Source organism: Rissa tridactyla, chromosome 1 (assembly GCF_028500815.1).
Source record: "Rissa tridactyla isolate bRisTri1 chromosome 1, bRisTri1.patW.cur.20221130, whole genome shotgun sequence".
In the NCBI taxonomy this organism is placed as follows: Eukaryota; Metazoa; Chordata; class Aves; order Charadriiformes; family Laridae; genus Rissa; species Rissa tridactyla.
The window spans coordinates 189,633,961-189,656,324 of NC_071466.1; the positions used below are offsets into that span (position 1 = coordinate 189,633,961).

General features: G+C 37.8%; 1 protein-coding gene across 1 annotated transcript in view; it reads left to right on the forward strand.

Annotated features, from left to right (window-relative positions):
* ZNF277 (zinc finger protein 277) overlaps positions 1 to 14,580 on the forward strand; it is a 58,177-nt gene extending 43,597 nt beyond the window's left edge. The window contains exons 6-12 of the mRNA XM_054187920.1: positions 69 to 179; positions 3,386 to 3,518; positions 10,536 to 10,603; positions 11,768 to 11,864; positions 12,332 to 12,374; positions 12,996 to 13,170; positions 14,214 to 14,580. Coding sequence (XP_054043895.1) covers positions 69 to 179; positions 3,386 to 3,518; positions 10,536 to 10,603; positions 11,768 to 11,864; positions 12,332 to 12,374; positions 12,996 to 13,170; positions 14,214 to 14,406 — 820 coding nt within the window. The 3' untranslated portion in view covers positions 14,407 to 14,580. The remainder of the gene's footprint in view (positions 1 to 68; positions 180 to 3,385; positions 3,519 to 10,535; positions 10,604 to 11,767; positions 11,865 to 12,331; positions 12,375 to 12,995; positions 13,171 to 14,213) is intronic.
* Positions 14,581 to 22,364: the final 7,784 nt, after the last annotated feature.

Sequence of the window (22,364 nt, forward strand, 5' to 3'; positions counted from 1 at the left end):
GTCACAAATTTAATAATTCTCATGTATTTTTAAAAATATGTAATGTCCTTTTCGAACGTCTTTTGTAGGTCTGTCCTACTCAATCATATGGCAAGAGAGCATGCTTTTAACATTGGGCTGCCAGATAACATTGTGAATTGCTATGAGTTTTTGGCTGTATTACAGGAGAAGCTTGACAAGTAAGTAGGTTTTTTTATGGGCTTTTTTTTTTTTAGTTTGACTTAGGTCATATTTCTTTTAACCTTGGAAATAAGCTGGGTTAAAATGAATTCAATATTCATGGTTAGTTAAGAAGAAACAAAGAGAGAATGTAAGTTTATTGCAAGTGCTCTTAGCAGGCTTTTTGTTGACTTGTTGAAAGCTAATTCATAATAATTCATAGTATGTGTTTGCTGGAAAAATGGAGTCACATGCAGTGTTTCAGTTGTTATGCATTGCACAGTTTCCATTGACATCAATAATAGCACGTCCCTTTTTCTCATAACCATTAATGTTCTTCTTTCTCATCATAACAGTCCTTTTGCTAAACATCTCTTTAATCTCTGAATACAATAGTTCTTATGCCAATCTTTGTTTCCCTCTCTATATATCGGTAACGTGGGATGTTTGGTCTCTCCCTTCTCTACTGCTTACAGAGTACATCCCAGAGCACAAGGGGAAAGCCAGTGTATATGCTGCCTCAGAAACATGTAAAACTGAGGTGGCTGAAGACGTTAAAAAGGGAATTTGGGAGAAGAACATGGTCAGCAAAGAACAAGAAACTCTTCAGTTTGAGTTTCCCTTGCAAGTTTCTAGGTGCCCTTTATGGATTTCATAAACGGGACAATTTGAAGTATGCTGCAAATGTAAATTGGGCTCTAGCAGAAAATGTACTTCCTTAAGAGTGAAACTGTAGCTTTAACAAGTTTATTAGATTTTAATACAATCTGTAATCAAAGACCGTAGGAGAAATTTGCCTAAACCTTAGGCTTAGTTATGAAAAGCCACAGAACACTGGGATTTGTGAAAACTGGGATATGTAAATTAGAGTCAATATCCTTCCAAGTAAATTTAGGATCCATTGGTTTGTATGTCTGGGGAAGAAAAAAAAAAAAAGGAAAAGCAATATGAAGGATGGGAAACCAACAGTGCTGTCTAATTTGGTCTTTGGCCTGACAAAGAATGGGCAGTCACAATAGATACAGGTTAACTTTTTCCAGAAATGAAGATGTATTAAGAAATCCTTTTATGTTACCGTAGGTGTTGCCTAATGCACTGAGGTACCTTGCTCACTGATAAATGGCAGCTTTACTATTTATCAATAGGACCTGAGGGGTTTGCTTAGATGGAGGTTTCTCAAAGCCAGTCCTCTCTGTAGTTAATACACACACTGAAATTGCTTCCAAAGCAGTGAAAGGCCACTCCTCCTACTGCTAAGAAAAGACTTAATAGCTACGTTAGTAGAATAGTACCTGAAAATATTATTAAGAGGAGAAAAATCTTGTTTCAGGCAAATAGCATGGCTACATTGTGTATGCTGAGGAAAAGCATTAGGTACTCTTCCTGAGAATGCCTTTCACAAGTAGGGCAAACACTTTACTCTTAGCAGGTGGAGCAAAGCAGATATTAAAATTGATAGATGTATTCTGCCATCAGACCTGTGATTCACCAACACAGCAACATTTAGATTTTGAGGCTGCAAGCACAAGGAGAACTCAAAACTTAACAGTAAGCCTAAATGTTACAATAGTTCTTGGAAGGCAAAAAGATACTGAGAATCCTGAATTGCTGCTCCACACACACAAGAGCGGAGTGGGATCTGCGTGCACGTTTGCTGACAGAGTATGAGGGTTTTCAGGGTGTGGGTACAGACCTTCTAGGCACAATATTAATGGTTTCTGCTGGGGTAAATGCTTGAGTAAGAAAATAACTTTCTTCTTCAACATCTATATCTTAAAACCTGGGGAAATCACTGAAAGGCCTGACCCAGACACAGTTAAAATTCCTTCTGACTGTACAATCAAGCATGCTTTCATCTGTGAGTAAATAAAAAAAAAAAAAGTGATCATTTTAATTCAGAGCCACCACAATTTTTTTTAATATCCATGGGTTTTGTGTCTTAGAGTGCTGATGTTTTTCCCTCCCATCAAATTGTTTTTCCTGCTCGCCAGCATCTCCAATACAAGAATATAATGCCACAGTTAAAACATTTTTATTTCATGAGAAATTATTTTCTGGGGTTTTTCCCCATCCCTCTGCAGAGGTAATTTTCAAACAGCCAAAGAAACTGTCTCCGTCTTGGTAGGATATATAAGCCATCACTTACAAGAAAAATGTTTTAGCACTTTGGCTAACTGGAGGCTCAAGACATACATCTGTTAAAACAAGGCTGTTGGCGTAAGCTCAGGGCTCTGATACATCTCTGCCAGAAAAATATGACCGTCATCTATTTCAGGGCGAATCACCCATTTAGGCTGAAATGCAGATTACTGTCCTCCCAGGCCACCGTCTGAGTCAAGAGACTTGACTTAATGCTTTATAGGTTCAACTTTTAGTTGTCAGTTGATAATCCAGTGGAGAGAACAATTATTTTACAGTACTCATAATAGAGAATTTAAGACAGCTTCCATTTTGTTTTAATCATTCTGGAAGACATACTTTGGCAAAATTATCATTTGTTAATGAATGCTTTTACCTTCTCAAGTAATGTGTGTATATATATATAAAAAATAATTTGTGTGTATATAAACGTGTACATTTATGTATACATGGATTATTACATATATATACACACGCGTGTGTGCACATATGTATGCATGTGTGTATATGAATTTATTTGCTAAATTTGATTTCTCAGGATTTCAAAATCCATTGATCACCCTGGCAAACTTCTATTTAGCCTCTCTGTTGAGTTAGAAGTATAAAACTTCCTGTTTAGCTAATTTAAATTGTTTTTAAAGATATGTAGCACATTCAGAGTTCAAGTGTTTTTTCACTCTAAATTACAAAGAAACGGTTACTGGTGGATTGGATGCCAGTATAAGTGCATGCTGAATTAAGAGTTCACATGTTCACCAATCAGCGGCCCTCGCATGCCCTGGTAGGACGGTTTTGGGTAATCAGACTTTTCTTCCACTTGGCATGTGGAGCAAACAGTAAACTTTTTTATTATCCATATTTTCATTTTATGGCATTTTTGTCATCTCTGTGTTTGATTGACTCTACTGTGATCTAAGATCATCTTAGATCGAATAAACTTTCTTTTTCAAATAAACTTTCTTTTTCATTTAGCTTGCTCTCACATGCTTAGGATTAATTTTACTGTATATATCTCCAGATTATTTAAAGAGATTATCATGTATTATTTTCGTTTCAAAGTATTGACCTGTTTACCTTTTTATCTTAGTTTGCAGTGTTTATACTGTGAAAAAGTCTTCAGAGACAAGAACACACTTAAAGATCACATGAGAAAGAAGCAGCATCGCAGAATCAATGCCAAAAACAAAGAATATGATAAATTTTATATCATTAATTACTTGGTAAGTGGTTCTATGAATAATTAGTAAATTGACTAAAGCAATACAGACAATATCTTGTTAAAAGTGAGTAATTCCAAACCAGCAATTAGTACAAAGGTCAAAAATCAAGTGAAGGACTCTTAAGAAAATATGCTCATTTATGGTATGATATTCTGGATAATTGTTAAACTAAGGAATAGTAAACATCTGTTGTTGAGAATTGATTTTGAGAGACGCAAGAATGCAGCTTGAAGAGATGCTAATCATCATGTCATTAGTGCTCAGTCTCTGCTTTAATAACCAAAAGGGAAAATGAAATAGAGTAATGAACTAAATGGAGGTCTAACTTGAATGCTATTGGCTTCAAGCTCATTTTTTACAAACCTTAAGCTGGAAGTACTCTTCAGAGTTTAAATTAAATGCAAAGAGGAGGAAAATGAAAGATACATAGATGAAAGAAAAAGTAAGTGTTCGGTTTTAGCCTCCAGGTAGGTGTATGTTGCTAAGTATTAATATTTTTTCTCTCAGACCTTTGAGAGTGTATATGCATGTGTGTGTAACAGATTTTCACTTGCTGTCTTCAACTTGTGAATACAGGAGCTGCTTCAAAAGCTGCTACATTCTGTCCCAGAAATAACTATATTTCACCTGAACTAGTCTTTGTGCTAGTGTTAATACATGTGTTAATATCCATGTTATAAATAGGCATCCTTGACTGATTTACCTACTCTTTCCCTTTAATTTCTCTCCCTGGGTTTTACTCTAATAAGAGTATGGTTACTTTTATTAGAGTAAGAACAAAGAGTTGTATGGTTAATGCTCTGCCAAGTCCCTTCTACCCAAGATGGAGTGAATTCCCTCTGTGATCCTGTATACTTTCCTTCCAAAGATCAATGAGGCCTATATTTTCTTTTCTAAATATTCAAATATCACTGTTTTAGAAACTGACCTGTATGTGCTGCACAGTGGGGAAAAAGTTATGAAGTTTTGCTGGGTAGATGTTCTCAGCTCCTCAATAGAACTGAGCATTCACTTCTTCCTTGCAAGTTAACAGACTTGAATTTAATGTTGTAATTGTCGTAAGTGATTTTAATAATTTTGTTCTTCTCTGCTGGTCCTGAAGGTAATCTTACGTTTTCAGAACTTGACATCCTCTTTGAATTACCTTCTATGTCTAATTTGCATTCATTATTCAGGTTTGAATCTGTCCCAGCTTTGATCAGGAAATTGAGCTAGATGACTGCCCAGGAGCACAGAGAACCATGTGATACTCCTTCAGAAATTTGGGAGACGTGCAGGGAAGTTGTAAAATCAGTGCAGGCACACATAAGATCAGTGCACAGTGGCTGTGTCATGTTAATAATCAGAATATGCCAAACTAAATGTAGCAGCAAGACTAATATTTGTTTACCTAACCTCTTTTCCCACTCTCTTCAGTTGCTCCAAAACTGGTGGCCTTATCCATGCTCTCTACTGTGGCCTGTACGCTTCCTGAACCATGTCCAAGCATTGTCTGGGTAGTGCTGCTGGCATGGCCATGGAACATGCAAGCTGCTAAACAGTATGGGCAATCACAGGGCAGTGCTCAAGTCAGGGCCTTGGTCCTCTTTAGTTATTGCTGGTATACTGGGCAGGACTTTGCAGAATGACTTCTTATGCCAGCCTGAACCAATTAAGGTATTGATCACTTAGCAGCATCACTTAGAGATGTATTTTTCGGATCCTTGCTATTACAGACAGAGAATAGTAAATATAATTCAAATAAGATATGTCAAACCACCAAAATGTTTCAAATTGGGCAGGGGCATCTGCGTGTGCAAGGTTTGTACCACTGTGCTGCCAGTGCTGCTTTTGGGACATACTTTGCACGGTCACAATTCTTTCTCTGGCTCTGTATGTTCTGCTACAGCCGTGGTTTTTTTCCACACGTTTTCAATTGCCTTTCACTACATTTTACCCAATGGACTGTTTCTGTCTTTCTGATCCTTCGAACTGTAGCCATATCAGAACTTCTGACATTTCTTCTTTTAAAGAAAGGAATTTTTTTTGGAATAAAGGATTAAAAACAGACTAAAAACTCTGTCTTAAAGACTTATAAAAGATTGCTATAAAATGTGTATTTGCACACTGATGTTGCATGAGATTACATTTTTCATTAACGTGAAATTTTTAGAATAGATCCTATGTAGTACAAAGTGTTTGTTTTCAAAATAGCCTTTGGTAAACACTTTATTTTTGCACAAAGGAGAAAAAGATTAAAGGGAAGGACTTTGATTTGTTCACTGTGGGTTCAATAGATGGGCCTTTACATGTAAGGAAAAATAACATTATTCTCTACTGCACGTATGTAGTCTACAGTGGATTATATTAATGTGATAGATTCAGCTTGAGAAAAAGAATCCTATATTCAGTGAATTCTAGACACTATGCAAGGTCTGCTTTCTGTAATGACTTGATGTAGAGATTTTGCTTCCTCTCCCCCAGTACCTCACAATTTACTAGACGATTTTTTTTTAATGTGTACTATCAAGCTTTACTGACTTATCAATGAGCCTTAAAAATTTGTGCTTTGCATTGCTCTAAATGTCCAGGGGAATTATACAATTTCACAGACAGAGACATGGATTAGATATCTTATCTGAAATGACACAGGTACTGTTTCAAAATCTATTACTCAATTCATCTTGACCTAAAGATGTAGGTGTACAATTTACCTATTTTTTGTATGTTTTCACTGAAAAGTTTGAATTTTGAGAATGTAATAAAGATCTTTCTATACCAGTTTGATCAAGTTTGTTTTCATCACAGAGGCTGTAAGACTAAGTAGGCCTTTAATGATAATCATCAATACTACTATAGTCTTATCCACCTTACTTTTAGGATGTGCTTTTCTATCAGCAGCTAAGATCTTAAGCTATTTAATTGGATAGGTCTTTAGTACAACCATCTTACAGACATTATTGTCCTTTTTTTATAATTTTCCGTTACATATTATCTTCACCAAGCACTGCATAAAATAGTCTTATTAAGCTGGAACTGGCAGTTTCCTTTATTTTGTGGCTTTTGTACTGAGAGGCTTTAAGGGCTTTTTGTTCAGATGTCCTGAGAACGTCTGCTGAATTGCCTCATGATCTTCTGGCCAGTTCTTACTTGTGTTTTTAAGCTGATGGCAAAGCTCCCGTTGATGTCATTTAAAGCAGTAGGCTTGCCTGCTGCCTTCCTTTCCCTCCATTCTGCTTTTGGCTTCGCTTGAGTTTTTAGTGCAGTTGTAAGAATCTGTTTTCATAACATAAGTTACGTTTTATGTCTGTGTGCTGGTAGTTCCCTCCCCTAAATTTCCTATTTGGCATAGCAATGAGTAATATAAGCGTTAATTCCTTTTGGTATTCTGCGCCTTTCTATGACTTCTGTCATGACCTACAAGCTGCTTCAATTTGTCTACCCCAATATTATTGACATGTTCTGTTGCTCACAGGTTAGTGTTAAAATAAGAGTACTACATGTGATTTTTAGTAGGAGTGGAAGCTTTTGTTATCATGAGCATGTATAATAGATTTCTTTCATCAGGAAGTATCAGAAGTTTATTATTAGATAGTTACATTGAATTAGAGTGGGAGTTTTGCAATTATGCAAATGACTTGAAAGGCCGTGGGGTCACTTCCCCAGTGGATTTGGAGGTCTTTTGTCAGTATTGTGTAAGTATGGAAGATGATACCAATCCTGTTTGGAAAGGCTTGAAGTATAAATTGAAAAAGAACAACTGATAGTAAAGGGTGAAGAATGGAGCAACAATGCATCCAACGTATATATAGGTTACATTATTTTTCTTCTCTCCAAAAAATCTTCCAACCTGATTTTCTTGTTTCTGCGCCTGTGTTAGATTGTGGCCCCATGACTCACCTTCCACAAAGAGCCAAGTAAAAATGGAGAGGGAAGAACTTTGTAGTCTGTGGTGACTGCTGGAGGCCATAAAAGAACAGAAGGCAGTACTAAAACTCTCTTATTCCCAGCCCAAGGAACTGAGGTGGACCCAGACTGACGGGGCCTTCCCTTCTGTGTTCACCTGATTGTTACCAGCAGCACTTTAAGGATGGAGTGTCCATTATAGGAAGCCCCGATGTTTATTTTCAAATTGACTAATAGCACATATATATATAGTAATGTAGCACCACTATAATGAATGCACTTATGACTAAGTTAGATGGCTGAAAATGATACCTCTTACTTACTAGAAAACTTGTTTCATAAAGCCTTTACTTTTCCTCAAAGATAAAATATGTTTTCTCCTATTGCCAAGCCTGAAATCATCATTATTATCTGTTGGGGGTCAGAGGAAGAACGTTTTATTGTTGGGACTACTATTTGTATTTAGCCTGACTTAGGCAGTGTGTATTTTGTAAAATAGTAAAGAAAAATCCTTCCTCAGTTGGCGATAGTTCAAGACTTAATAAAATCCCCCAAGTGGGGGAATGCTCCATATTAAAATTCATCCAGTGTCTATTAACTAATGCTGGGGTAAGACCATCTCTTCTACCTGAAAAGCATCTCGAGCTCTGCAGCAATCTGAAACAATTGAGATGATCACAGTAAGGCAGGTGAGAAGATGGGTGAGAGGAAATTTGCAGGGGAAAGCAGCGTCTGTCTGAGCTCCACAGGCCTGGAACTGCATTTGCATGTAGTTCAGTAACTGTTCTTTTGGGAAAACTGCTTGAGATACCAGCTGCTGTTTCTAGTTTCTCCCATCTCAGCACTTCTCAAGTTGAGGTATGTTGCCTCAGTGAAGCACACAGACCTTCTCCCTGTAGAACCCTTAAAACCGTGCTCAAGTTGAGAAGATAAATTGCCTGCGAGTCAATTAATCTCTGTGCGCTTAGACTTCACGTCGGAAGAGGAAACCAAACCACACACATTTGCCTGTCTCCTCACTTTTTTATTCAAACCTCCTCTCTGTGAGGTACACAGGAAGTATTTTTTTTAAAAAGTTGCTTTTCCTTGGGCATCTAGCAAGGCCTGCAGTTTTTTTTAATTATGCGGTTCTTACTGCTTGAACTATTAATGTCAAGTCTAGTTTTTTCTCTAGTTTTGCTAAGAATTTCCTGGGAATCTCTAGAGATGATTTCTGGGAGCTCTTGCATCTTGGATGAAAGAGCAAAGGAAGTTCAATATGTAACAAAGGCACCTTTGGTCCCAGATGCCCATCAAGCTGTAGAATTGAAAAAGTGTTTTAAAAAAAGAAAAATTATAAGAAGTGAAAGAGCTTTAAGAACGTTTCGAAGAACTCTTTCCCGCTGAATTGCTCAGCTTCAGTCTCTCGGCAGTTTCATCACAGTGTCCCTGGTTATCCATCCACCAAGAAATTTTCCAGTGATACAAGACCTGATTAGCTTTTTCCTTTTTTTTCTCCTCTGAATAAGGAATGGGGGGATGAGGGAAACAGAGACCTCTTACAAGATCCATCTCTGCCTGCTTTGCAGAAACACCAGAAAGACACGGCAACAGTAACAAAGCTTGTGCATGCTTTTCCCTTTTCACCTTTAATTAAAAGGTGAAACTTAATATTGGCTGCTGTTCTGAACATACTCTTTTGTGCACGTATACTTCACGCTGGTAAGGGGAAAAATTGTGAGAATTTATCTTCATTTTGCAGTGGTTGTGAGCCGCTATCCTCTCATTAAGGTGGTAACATTAACAGCCATAGAAAACTAGTGTGCAGCTGGGAGAACATGTGGTGAGAGGTGTTAATGGCTTCATGTTATCTCACAGTAATGGTGACATTAACGAGCCTCCCCTGTAACTCAGAGAGTTTACTCACTACCGTGTAGCATCACTGAATTAATTACTGAATTTTCATTCTATAATATATGATGACATTATGTTTAGAGCTGTCTAGGGACATTTGTTTATCATTTACCTGATAGACGCTAACAGCTTTGAAAATTCTCGTTAAATCGTTAAATGATGGATATCTTTTCCTTTTTTTTTCCAAACAATGACAAAGGCAATAATAACACTTGTTACTAAGGATATTATTAAATATATTTATCAGAGAGGATATTTGAATGAAATAAATGAAAGAATGATCATTTTATTAGCTGCCTTTTTTTAATGAAGACAAGATCGTCAACTGTGATCTTTGTGAATCCTTAACAACCATCAAAAGTATGAGTTCAAAAATACTATTTCGGTTACTAGTTAGGTTGCTCTGGTTTATTTTTAAAAGCAGGAAGAATGAGAGGAAAGAAAAACACTAGCTAAAGATCACTGCTGGAATTTCAGTAGAGCGCTTCAGCTTTTTATTGCCTGTTATTTATATCGCAGTCATGCTGAGAGTGCTTGCCATTGTGCTGAATGCTGCGCAAATGTATTGTGATATACTTTGTGCTGAAGGTCTTTAAGCTATAAATAAACAACACAAAAGGTAAAAGGAGGAGTAGAACACCATGTGTAGATGTGCTTAACATTCACTCCTGAGAAGGGGATGGAAGAGAAACCGGAGTCTAGCTCAGAGATCTGTGCCCTGGCTCATACTGCCCTTCTGGAGTACTCTCCAGCTAGGTTTACACCATGTGTTTTTACTGACATAACCTTGTACAAGGTACAAGCACTGACTGCTGTGGCTGTGCCAGCTAAAGTCTCAGGTGCGATAGCTGCGGTGTTTAAGAGCAAGGTAGGCAGGTTGGATTGAGCAAGTGCGATGGCAAACTGGAGGCAGTGATAACACACCCACCTCGGGAACACCTTGGTGGTGTTGCAGCAGTCTAGTTTTGCACATGGTTGGATCCTCTCCTTGAAAGCTCTGTGCCAAATCATCTTTCCAAACGTAGGGTGGGGAATGGCCCATTAAAAGACAAAACGAATTGTTATTTTAAAAATTATTACTAAAGCAGTGTTGTATGGCTACCTTTAACTCACTGAAATACCAGCGTAATTCAAAATAAGATGTTGATTGTGACTTCCCAGGTGTTCATTCAGTTGATATATAAAATGTGACGTGAATCAGGAAATGTTTTTTCTTTTTCTTTTCTTTTTTCTCCTCAGGAATTTGGAAAGTCCTGGGAGGAAGTGCAGTCAGAGGATGACCGGGAATTACTGTGTAACACAGAAGAGTAAAGTTACTTATGTGGCCATTATAAAGACTTGCAAGACCATTATTGTTGACAGTAGTTACAGGGAAAATGTTGTGCATAGTTAATATACAGTTAAAAATCATTTAAGCCAATTAAATCAACTCTAAATTGTTCTCATCAAAGACACTTCTCCACAATGAGGGCTGTAAATTTCATATTTCAACCGCAAGCCTATCTTTCATTTGCCTTTTGGGCAAAATGGTGATTTCTTTTTACTTTTGTGCTAAAAAACGGTCGAATGGGTTTTGCTTAAATTTAAAAATCAGGAGTAAGCAACAAAAGTGTCAGCATGAGAAGGAAATGGTATAAAAAAGTCTGATAATGGGATTTCGAAGGAAGGTTTTCAACAGTGCCGATTTAGGACAATATCCACCTCTCTGTATTCTTCTGTGGTGCAGGCCCTCAAATCACTGCAGAGGTGGCTTCCTTGGCCGTAAAGAATAGAATAAGCAGGAAGTAATTTGTGGGTAACAGGGACCCTGACCTTCCTGGTTCTGTCTGTGACTTGAGCTTAATTTTACTTAATTATACCTGGTTGCAATAATATTTCTATCTCTTACCAGTATTCGAGTTCTGAATAGATGTGTTGGTAAAGTATTTTCTGTGTGCATGTCTAAACATAGCATAAATTAGTGTCTCTTTCAGGAATAATAATATTTGATAAGTAAATAACACTTAGAGTGAACTCTGCCTGATGATTATGTCTTTGGCTGGTGTAATGAAAGATTAGAAAGGTATAAGAATTTTAAAAGACCTTATAAAAATAAACACTGAACGCAGTATTTGGTGAGTTGCTAAACTGGATAGAAATTCAAGTTAAGATCCTGTTTGTTAGTGCAGGCAAATTCAAGTAGGACTCACTGCCTGTCTGCACAGTAAGACAGGCAGTCTTACTGTGCCTGTCTTACTGTTTAAAAAGTAAGTGCTTAGTTATTCTTGAATTTGTAGGTTTTTTAGACTGTAAACCAGATTCTAATCACGTATCCAGCTGTAAATCCACGCTGTCTCTTCCACCCCTTTAAATTATTCAGTTTCTCTGGATTTAGTTCTAGTGCTGTGAATGCAGAATCTAAAATGCCTTTTTACAAAATATCTCTTCTCTTTTCCACAATTAAATGAATCTTTTTGACTCTTAATCGTAAGAGACTGGTCTGACTGGGAAGAGCATCCGGTGTGTGCAGTTTGCCTGTTCTGTGAACAACAAGCAGACACCACCGAGAAACTGTATCTTCACATGCAGGTAAGACTTGTTTTAAGTATCAATTCTTTCATCACTTTGAAATTAAGAAGTAAGATTGTAGCATCTTTGTTAAGATCAAATCAGCTGCTGCATTAGAATGCCCTCTTTAGTGCAGAACTAAAATACTGCATGCATTTCCAGCATCTGTTCTCTAAAACATGCAGAGGATTAAAATTTTACATTGAGAGTACAGACAATAAAGAGGTAGCGTCTTTAATATTACAGTGACTTGATGATTTAATACATTTGATGGTTAGCATCTGTGTTTCAGTTTTAATAAGCTATTTTACAGAATACAAAAGTTTCTTGTGAAACAAAAGTTCTGGGGGTTTGTTTCATGTATGTGTTTGCATGTCTATATGCATATGTCTGTGTCAGTCTATGAAAAGCTGAACTGTTTTTAACTTGGAATAGTAGAAGCAGTGGAAATAAGATATTTTATTCTTTCCGGGTTTTTTTTCCTACAGAAATCACATGGATTTGACTTTCCTAAAATAAAATCAGAGCATGGTGAGTAAGAGATACTGTAATTGTCAGCATTTGCCACTAGTGTGGAGAAAACCACATCATAATAATAGTGGAAAACAACTGTATCAATTTGATTTTTGTTCAGACATTTAATTTTTCCACTACGGAAACTGTTTCTGTCAGCCTACAAAAGAACACCAAGAACGCTTTATTTTTCTGGAACTGTTGTTAGTGCTAAGGATGTGTGATATTTTCTTTAAAACCATTGGATTCTCTTGCAGAGTAGCTTCTACAGATATTTACTCTATGACTCCCAGGTCTGGCTGCTGGAGCCCAATAACAATAATAATAATAATAAAATTGTTGTTGTTGTTGTCAAGACCTGCTTGTAAGGTAGAAAGCTGTGCTCTAAGCTATGTTTGGCCAATGTTTGCATTCTGAAAACTGAGAGGAAGAAAGATGTTTGCAAATTTTACATTAAAGGAAGGGCTAGTTCCCCTGCAGCTGGGAAGAAGCATTTGTTCAGTTAATTTGCTAAGTTACAACATTCAGGCAGTGCTGGTCTTCAGTAAACCCATCTGAATCTTTATACTTAATCCAAGAAAGCGTTTGTAAATTAAGTCTTATGTTCCTTAAGTGCTTGTTCGCTACCATCTCTCCCAGGCCTGAACTTTTATCAGCAAGTAAAGCTAGTGAACTTCATCAGAAGAGAAATCCATCATTGTCGTTGTTACAACTGCCAGGAGAAATTTCAGTCTAAAGAAGGATTGATAAGTCATATGGAAGAGACCAAACACGTTACATTCCTGCCACCCAGGTCTACGTGGGATCAGCCACAGTAAGGGCACACATATTTCTTTCAGCATTTATGCTGTTACTTGATAATGTCTGTAAAGCAGTAAGTCGAAACTTCTGGGGTTTGCCAGCACAACACTGGCCGGAGCTCTCCAGCTCTAGTGGCCCAGATAAAATAATGACTGGTCTCAAAACTACTCAGAATTATAGATCCTTGTACTGTCTGAAGCTAAAACGAACATATGATACTGCTCTTCTAGTTGCATCCAGGATGCACTGCCCCCATAAATTGTGTCTGCACTGCCAGGTCAGCATGATAGAGAAGTTTATTGTTGCAAAATTGTCTTTTGCCTGTATTTGCAGTTGTGCCGTCAACAGTGAAAGGCGTACGTGGTGCACTCAGAGCACTTTCCCTCCTGGTGGAACCAAGGTTGAATCTGTGCACCAAGGTGACATCTTGAATGCCTGCTTGTGGGCACAAGATTCTTCCAGCCGTTAGCTCTCTAGGGAGATGCAAATCATGCCTGGGATGGGCATCTGGCACGTATTTCCTTGCTAGTAAAGATATAGCCTGTGGAATATCTATGGATATATAGTTGTAGAAACAAACGCCCTTCTTTTGCATGTCTAATATAGATATATGCATAATGCCTACCTAACTTTAAGCATCAAAACAGGTTGGTTGTTTACTTTTAGTTTTCTCCTTAGCAAACAGAGAGTGTAACATAACACTAATTCAGATTGTAAGTAGGCTGAATACATCTGGGAGATGATGCCATAGGTGGTAAAGCACCTATATTGTAACTCAAACATCTCAGTTCAGCGTTTGTTGTGGGACAAATCTGGATCTGTGGCCTCAGTTGTGACACATACAGGTGAAGAAATAGGGTGAAGGACTTGTCTGTTGCCAACTCTCCTGTGTTACTCTTCTAAGATGTACATGCTAGTTGATTTCTTGGGAGTGCTGTTTACTCTCATTTCAGACAACCAGGCTTTCTCATTTTTTCTTTTTTAAAATCTGATTTCATAACATATTTAAAAAAAAAAATATTTGACTATCTAGTAACTATGCCTTGTCGCTTTCAGGTATTATTTTCCTACCTATGAAAATGATACGCTCCTGTGTACGCTGTCAGACAGTGAAGATCTGATAACTGAGGATCAAAGTGAAGATATCCCTGTTGTAAGTGAAGATATATCCAATCTAAAAGCTCTCAAACAGAGCAGTGTTTTAAACCAGCTCCTGCATGAAGAGAACAAGAGTCAGGAGAAATTTTGACCACGAATTACAGTTGCTGAACTTTGAGTGTTTCTTCTGCAAGACAAAAAAAAACAAAAACGTTCTTTCACAAATATTGGAATACAGTTTAACTCATAAATGATAAATAAAATGTAAGTGTAAACTTTTTTGGTTTATCTTCCTTTAAATTCTAGCTTTATTTTAAAATTAAATACTGGATTTTCTGTTTGGCTCTCTGAATACTTCTAGTATTATTTACAAATAGGATTTTTCATCTTCTTTTTTTTTTTTTTCTGAATACATCAGAATCAGAGTTCTATTTTAAGGCCATCTTTTGAAAGGCACAATCAATTGAGACAATACATGAGCCCATGAGTGAATCTTCTATGTGTTACTGCTGTTAGGGTATGGAAAAGAGCCTGAATTTAATTCTTGGTGTGTTACATAAAGCAAATTTTTTAACCTTAGACCTTCTTCAAAGTGAAAACAGATCTGTATATCTCTATTATTCATCATCAATATATAAGATATATGGTGCCTGTTCTGAAAACTGTCTCAGATACACCAGTAAAGCCCATGGATATCTGACTACATGGAAAGCTGACAATCCAAAGCCTAAAAAAGCATAGGAACAATTGCAATCTTGGTTGTATCAAAGATTCAAAGAATTTAAAGTAGACTTCTTGTACGGTCATGAACTGAGATGCAAAAGAAATTACTTAGGGGATCGCAGACACATAAATCCAAATTAAATCCTCAAAATCTCAGCTGAACTGTCCACTAAGGTTACCAGATTTCCTTTAATATTGAACTTCAAAGTTCCTGAAGTAACAGAAGGTCTTCGGCACGTCCAGAAAGCACCTCAGTCTTGATAATGCAAAGCAGCTCAGAGCACAGGTTCTGCTAGGATGTTCCAAACTAGGTATTCCTGCCTCTCTTTCTCCTCTAAAATCTTAAGTAGTTCCAGAGTTCAGGTTTTGCTTTGCATGATAGATATAACCGCTGTCAAAACTGGCAGCACATTCTTTTTTTCTTTAGGTTAGTGTTAGAGCACTTGTTCAAAATGTGGGAGTCTCAGCTCTGTGCCCTTCTCTGCCTGGGAAGATTCAAAGCCAGAGCTTTGCCTTTGCACAGCCCTCGTTACCTGAAATAGATTCCTGTCAACAAGAGTTGTCGTTTGTCATTGTAAGGTGATTGAGAATTATATAGCAGTCCCTGGGAGTAGGGGCTAAAGTTCAAATCTTTACCTGTGTTCTGTTAAGCTTCCATATCCAGCCTCATTCATCCTGCAATTCTTTTAATTTGCATTGAACTTGCTTTCTCCTGGCATTACCCATCACCCACTAGCACCTCTCTCTACTTCCCCTTTCTTATTTTTTCTTGGGCCCAGGTGCTCTGGAGATAAGTTAGAACAACAGGATGCTGAAAGTGTGCTGAGGAAGACAGATCAGCCATTTAACTGCACCACGAAACAGAGGCAGAGGCAATATCTGAGTCTGTCAAGAGGAAATGGGATAGAAGTGGTTCAGCAGGTGCTGAGAATACAGACATAAGAAGGTGTAGTCATATATCTGCATTGCCTTTGATTAAAGAGGTACACAAATTTAGGAGGAGCAACCCCAGTATTTTTTAACTAGAATATCTGACCATCTTAAATAAGCTATAGTCTGTATTTCTTGCATTTGTAAATTTCTTGATTTCACACAGTAATCGCAACGGCTGTTGCTGTTGATTTTTTTTTTCCACCTCTTAAGTAATTTTCTTCCCAAGCAGTTATTTTCTTCCTAAATTAGAAATTGATTCCAGTCTTTGCTTTTCAGTCAGATTCTTAGCTGAGGTGGGAGTAAGAGTTGATGGAGTTTACATTAATGGCGTGTTGAGCAATGGAAAAACTCAGGAAGAGAACTATGGCTAAATCAGCAGCACATGAATGTGTTTTATGGCAAGCCCATCTCTGAAGGGCACATTAAGGGAAAGATAAAATTTTATTGATATATCGTAAAGTGAAATTGCAAAACATTTCCTAATCATGAGGAATGTTGATGCTGAGTCAGTCAAATCCCTACAAAATGAAATCCAGAATGTTACTATCAGCAGTATGGAATGACTGCTGTTCCTGGTTCTAACAGATATTTGAAATAGCAATTTATCAGTGTAGAATTAAGATAATATCTTGAGAGATATTGTATAAATAACATGGATTGGTTGTCTTTTTTGAGTAAAGAGGAAAAGGTACTTTAGGAACAATTTAGCAGCAGTGTATAATTGTTCGCTGAAAATACAAGGAACATGAGGAGTCAGATTGGGGTTAATCTTGTTGCTCCAAGTATGAACAGCAAGCAACAAAGTAGGTTTAAAGTATCTGTAGGTTCACAGAGAGAGTTGGGGTACGGTTTCTAGAGTAAAAATTGCGTATCTTCGTTTAGCACAATGATGCTTCTAATTGACATTTTGTTGGACCATACTGTATTTGTTTGTATAATGGCCACAATTTTCCCTAGGCATTCTTGTCCTTTATCTAAAGCAAAGACCACATCAGTGTCTGTTTTAAAACTGAGATTATCTTTTTGTCATGAGTACGGGACACAGTTACAACTGCGTACAGCATATAGGGTCAGTTATTATATGAGTAAATATGCTCTTCTAACAAAAGAGCATCTTTGAAAGCATTACAACAAAAATAGTGTTGCCATAAGTCATGGAATGGACAGAGTTGGTGGTTGGCAAGTGCTTTTGAGAGAGTCAGATCAGGAGAATGGGTGGTGTTAATTGGTATGAAAAAAGCTACACTAGTTTAAGTCCAGTGCACATTTCTTACCAGAATATTTCCTCTTAGCCTAGATCTTGACTCCTTATACACACTCACTTCACTTTATCTGAAGTTGTCCCCTTGTTTAGAAGGGCCTGGGTAAAAGGAGGAAAAGGCTTGTGTCCTGGTGACCAGTAATCCCTCCTGTCCTTTTTACAAATACCTTAATTATGTCTTTGATACTCCTCCACACACCATTTATTCTGGCAATTCTGTGCAGACTTAATCTGACTTAATGAGTTAATGGTCGTTGACTTTCATTTAAGACGCTTACTGTTTTCGGTTTCTGTATTACGTTTGTCAGGCATGCTGTGAGAGAGCTGTCAGTGGCTGCTCTCAGCTGGCTAAAATGATAACCAATGTGCGAAACACCAAAGTAAGTCTCTGAAAAGTCTCTCTGCTATTGTCATCATTCAGTGCCATCACTGCTTCTCAGTTCTGGTTAAATCTCTACTATTGAGTGGGGATGTTTGGTACAGTATCTCTCTCTTTCTCCCATTTTACAGAGTGGTTGACCTAAATCTGACACGAGAAACTGAACTGTGAACAGAAGTGCAGTCACTTTCTTCCAAGGTTACCAGTCTCAGTGCTCAAGTTCAAGTCCAGAGCGGACACTGGACATAGTTCTTGGCAACATCTACCATCCGCTGCCATTGTGTGCAGTAGCAAGTTTCACAGCTTTGCTTATGACATGGTGCTGTATTAAATGATCTTGCATTATTTGCATTTTACTTATATGTATACAGAGGCAAAGGAGCATCAGAGGTCCCAGAGAAAAGCTTTTACAGGGCAAGATGAAAAATGCCTTGTTTTCTCCAGGAGTTTTTGTTAAGTCATGGTGCTTTCTGGGCCTTAGTTACAATAGTATGACTGAAGTGTCTATGGTCAAATTGTGCCCTCAGCTCTCTCTGCCAGGTGCGTCAAACTTGGGTAGATAACAACTGTCACATGGAACAAGTATGTTGTAACCCTGGCTTGAATTACTGCTTCCATGCAATAGTCATTAGAATCAGCTGCTGCAGAAATACTACAGGCAACAGTGGCTGCATGAAGAACCTAGTTCATGTAAAATTCGTTCCTTTTCTCCATAAGCACTGAATGTGCTGTTGTCCCCAGTGTTTGGGGTTTTTTTCCTATTAGAAGCTTTCTGCTGCTAAGTCACACTTAATTTGGCTTCTTCCACCAGTGAAATTTTTAGTTGCTTCCTGAGTTTGATTTTACTCATTTTCACAGACTCTTGCTCATGAACATACAGATAAGGTAACTATTTCAGAAATCACCATGTAACCCCTTAGTTGAACTCACATTTGATATTTTACATCCCTGATAAATTAATTCTGTCCATAGAAGAGCAGGGGAATTTGGGATATTTACAACTAAAAATACATCAGTTGTCTTTGCATAAATTTAGATAGAAATAAAAGCATTTTCCTGCCACAAATGTTCCTTGGAACACAGTTCTTTCCATCTGGTTCACCATCCTGAGACTGAGAAGCTTCCCGTGTGTAGATTACATATGAGCCTGATGGCTAATCTTACGTTATAATCAATAAATGTAGCCTATGGATCTTGGAGTCTTTCAGCTCACCCTAAACTAAATGCCTAAAACTTTATTCAGTTCCTTGCCCGTAGAAATCTAGTGTCATCTGAGATTTTTGAAAATATTGTGGTCACCAGCTGCTGCTCCTGAAGGTTGCTGATCTCTCAGAGGCCTTGCGTCAGTTCTGTCAACTGCGTTTCCGATACCATGGAGCATCTCAGATGCCATTGAGGCGTATCTAAGTCAAAGCAGCTACATCCAGCACTTTTGGCTGGTAGCTAAATATCTCTTTTAGGCTGCGGTAACTATAATGGAAACTTAGGCACCTAGGTCACATCTGTTCCCCTACATCTGGACCTCCTAAATTTCATTATATTCATTTAGAGCTGAATTCTATCCTACTATTACGGAATTCATTTAATCTGAAGGTAGATATCTACATGGATCGGATGATTTGCCTTCTGGAATGGAGAAGTAGCTTTGGTAGCTACACTGGAAATATGTAAAACTAGTCATTTAGCCTCTGCTGCTCTTTTGTCACAACAGCTTTGGAGACAAGAGGACAATTGGTTACCTTTTGGCACATATGGTCACGGTTAAATCATAATCATGGACCTAAGTATAGAAACCACTGAAATGTAGGGAGAAGTACCCTACAAAACATACATTATATATGTGCTTCCCTGATTCAAGAAATCAAGATTAGATGATTACAAATCAAGAGTAGATGCATGTTAAACAGGAGCAATCAAGAAGCTGGACAAGTTCTGCAGATAGGTTGTGATTTGCCCATGAACTACTATTGTGTCTGTATTTTTGCCTGAGAAGACCCTCCTGAGACTGAATATGGTGAAAAAGATGGTAATAGAAGTCTGTAGACCACATTGAGGAATGTGGCTAATGCTTGACTGTCCCACCCCTACCTTTCTAACCACATCCCAGGTTTTTCATGCATATCTCGAAATTTTTTTGGCTTGTAGGCATTTTGGGTCAAGAACTATCTTTTTTCTTTTTTTAAATTTTATTTCTAGCATTTAGCATGCATGGTTTAACCAGGTTGAGACCAGCAGGCACAATTACAATGCAAAGTAATGACATTGTAATGACGTCCCCAAAAAAAAGAGCTATGGTTCATGGTGATTAATTTAACTTGGCTCTTGACATAAATTATAACAGTCTTTGTACCAACTCATCATAGAAGAAAGCATTAAATAGCACTTAAAATGGCACGTATCCCCTCGGGGTGCCTTTGCAACGGAAAGAGTTTGTAGCTCTGCACAAAACTGGGTCTGAAAAGACTCCAACGAAATGTGTCCCTTCCTCTGGCGGCTCGTACATCTCAGTACCGGCGTAAACAAGGAAACCAAGACACCGCAAGGACCTAGGTGTGAATTCAGACAAGAGGGGCTGCTGCTAGGTGTGAAACCTGAGCCAGATATTAGTAAGTGCTAATTATTATTTTAAAATCTACAGGCTGGTGGTTGTTCTTACAAATTGCATATTGCAAGTATTGCAAAGAAAGTACAAGGAGCCTTATCGCATCACAGGAAGGAAAAACATATTGTTCTTTATTTGCACTTACTGCTCCAGCGTCCCCACGCATTGTCAGGCTCTTACAGCTCCTGCGGCGTTTCTTTCGCAAGTATCCAGGCTGGTATCATTACTCGGAAAAAAGACATTCCAGAAACCCTTGCTCTTCCTTTTAGCACCATGAGGAGCCCGGGAAGAGCTCTCTAGTATTACTGCTAATCACCTGAAGACTGGTAAGCTGTAAATGCGATTCTTTGGTATAAACGAATGATTGAAAATTTCAAATTCCGAGAGGGCTGTGCAATGCTTTTTAGTAGCACATCACACGAGGATGTAGTGAAATCCCTGAGTATAATTACAAGCAGACTTTTGTCGTCACCTCCAGCCACAGCTTCATTGAGTGTTAGGAGACTTACTTTTCATTTCTATGCTCTCTGGAAATATCAGAACAATATTGAAATAAATAATGCAGGAATTACTGATTGCTCATTAGAGAGTCTGGGTTTGTAAACTGCTTGCTACCGCTTTGCAGAGCTGAGCATTGCTTTAGCCTTTAGGTGGTTTTAGCTTTAAACTTCCAATTGTATTGTGGTCAGTTTGTTACTTTCTGACGCGTATCTGTCTTCACACCATTTACAGAAATATTGCTGTGAATCTTCACAAACATTTGACCTATTTTAATAAACTGCCTGATATTTTTGTTTGAATCTAGATGAAATAAAGAGCAAATAAGCAAGGAGGGAGCTTAGCATTTGAGAAGAAGGATCATGAACGTGTGACAATGCTGGCCTCTCATATTTTTACAAACAGTGACTTACCATGCATCCTTTGACAAATATTGTTACTACCCTGTGCCACAGTTCCCTGAACAGCAAGATTGTGATCATATGGTAATAACTGCCAGGAAAAAAAAGGCACATAGAAGATGGGATTCCAGAGTGTGCATTTGTATGTATGTCAGGTTTTCATATTTAAAATATTTAGTTTAAAAGGTGACTAGATCACAGTCAAAATAGTTACTCATTCCAGAAGAAACTTAATTTTGGGGGTAGTTTCCCAAAAGGAAACAAAAGTTAAACATTTTTAAAATGACATCTTTTAAAAAGAAGTGTTAACTTCCTCATCCGATTTTCAGAATATGTCTGATTTTCCATTACTTGAGGTTTTTAAATAGAGAATTAATATTATGTAACAGATCTTCTGCCTTCAGTCACATTACAGATCTTCCAAGTGTTCAGTTGCATACTAAGGAAGACTGGTTTTCTGTAAGAAAAGAATTTCTACATAATGTGGAGTAGCCATGATCCACACAGGTTAGAGAAGATGTTCATGCTTGTCTCCTCTAGCCATATAAACCCTTGAGTTTGCTGAGATTAAAATAAATTGTAAAATACTGTGTATCCTTTAATTCATTTAATTGTTCCTTTGCGTTGTAAACAGTGCCCATGTAAAATCCTAGCTCTCTAAGAACTTTTCAAGTGCAGGTTTAATATTTTCCTCATAAAGTACGTACACATGAGGTAGATAAGATTTCTCCGGATTCCCTTAATCTTGTGTTATTGCATGTGCCTTGCCATTGCTTCACCGTAGGAAAGTTTCTGTGTAAGACAGGACATTTTTTCTCTATTATAGCTGATACTTGGATGAGATTCTCTTCTCAAAAGTTACTGCAATGGTACCTTTGTTCATACTCTTGTTTTAACCAGAGGCCTGAGTTTTCTGACTTGCATTGAGGCACTCCGACAACCAGGCGACATTTCAGGTAAGTAATCTGTGAAAGGGCCGATCACTCAGTAACACTGATACTGTTTCTGTAGGCATAAAGCGTGGGGGAAAAAAATCTTCCTGATCCTTAATTTCTTGGTCTTTTTTTGCACAGAAAACAAAGGGGATCCATTAAAGAATCTTTAATAAAAGAAACCCTGATATCCTCTTTGTGACATCAGTTATATTTGCGCTGAAAAAAAAAATCTTTTGGAGGTTTTCACCAGATGGCTGCTTATACCTGCGGCAGTCCCAGAGTGCTCTCAACGACACTTCACCCTCTAAGTGAGAGGCAGGTGAAAGCAGCACCTCCAGCTCTCAGCAGGATGCTGAGATCCGTGCTTCAATGGAACA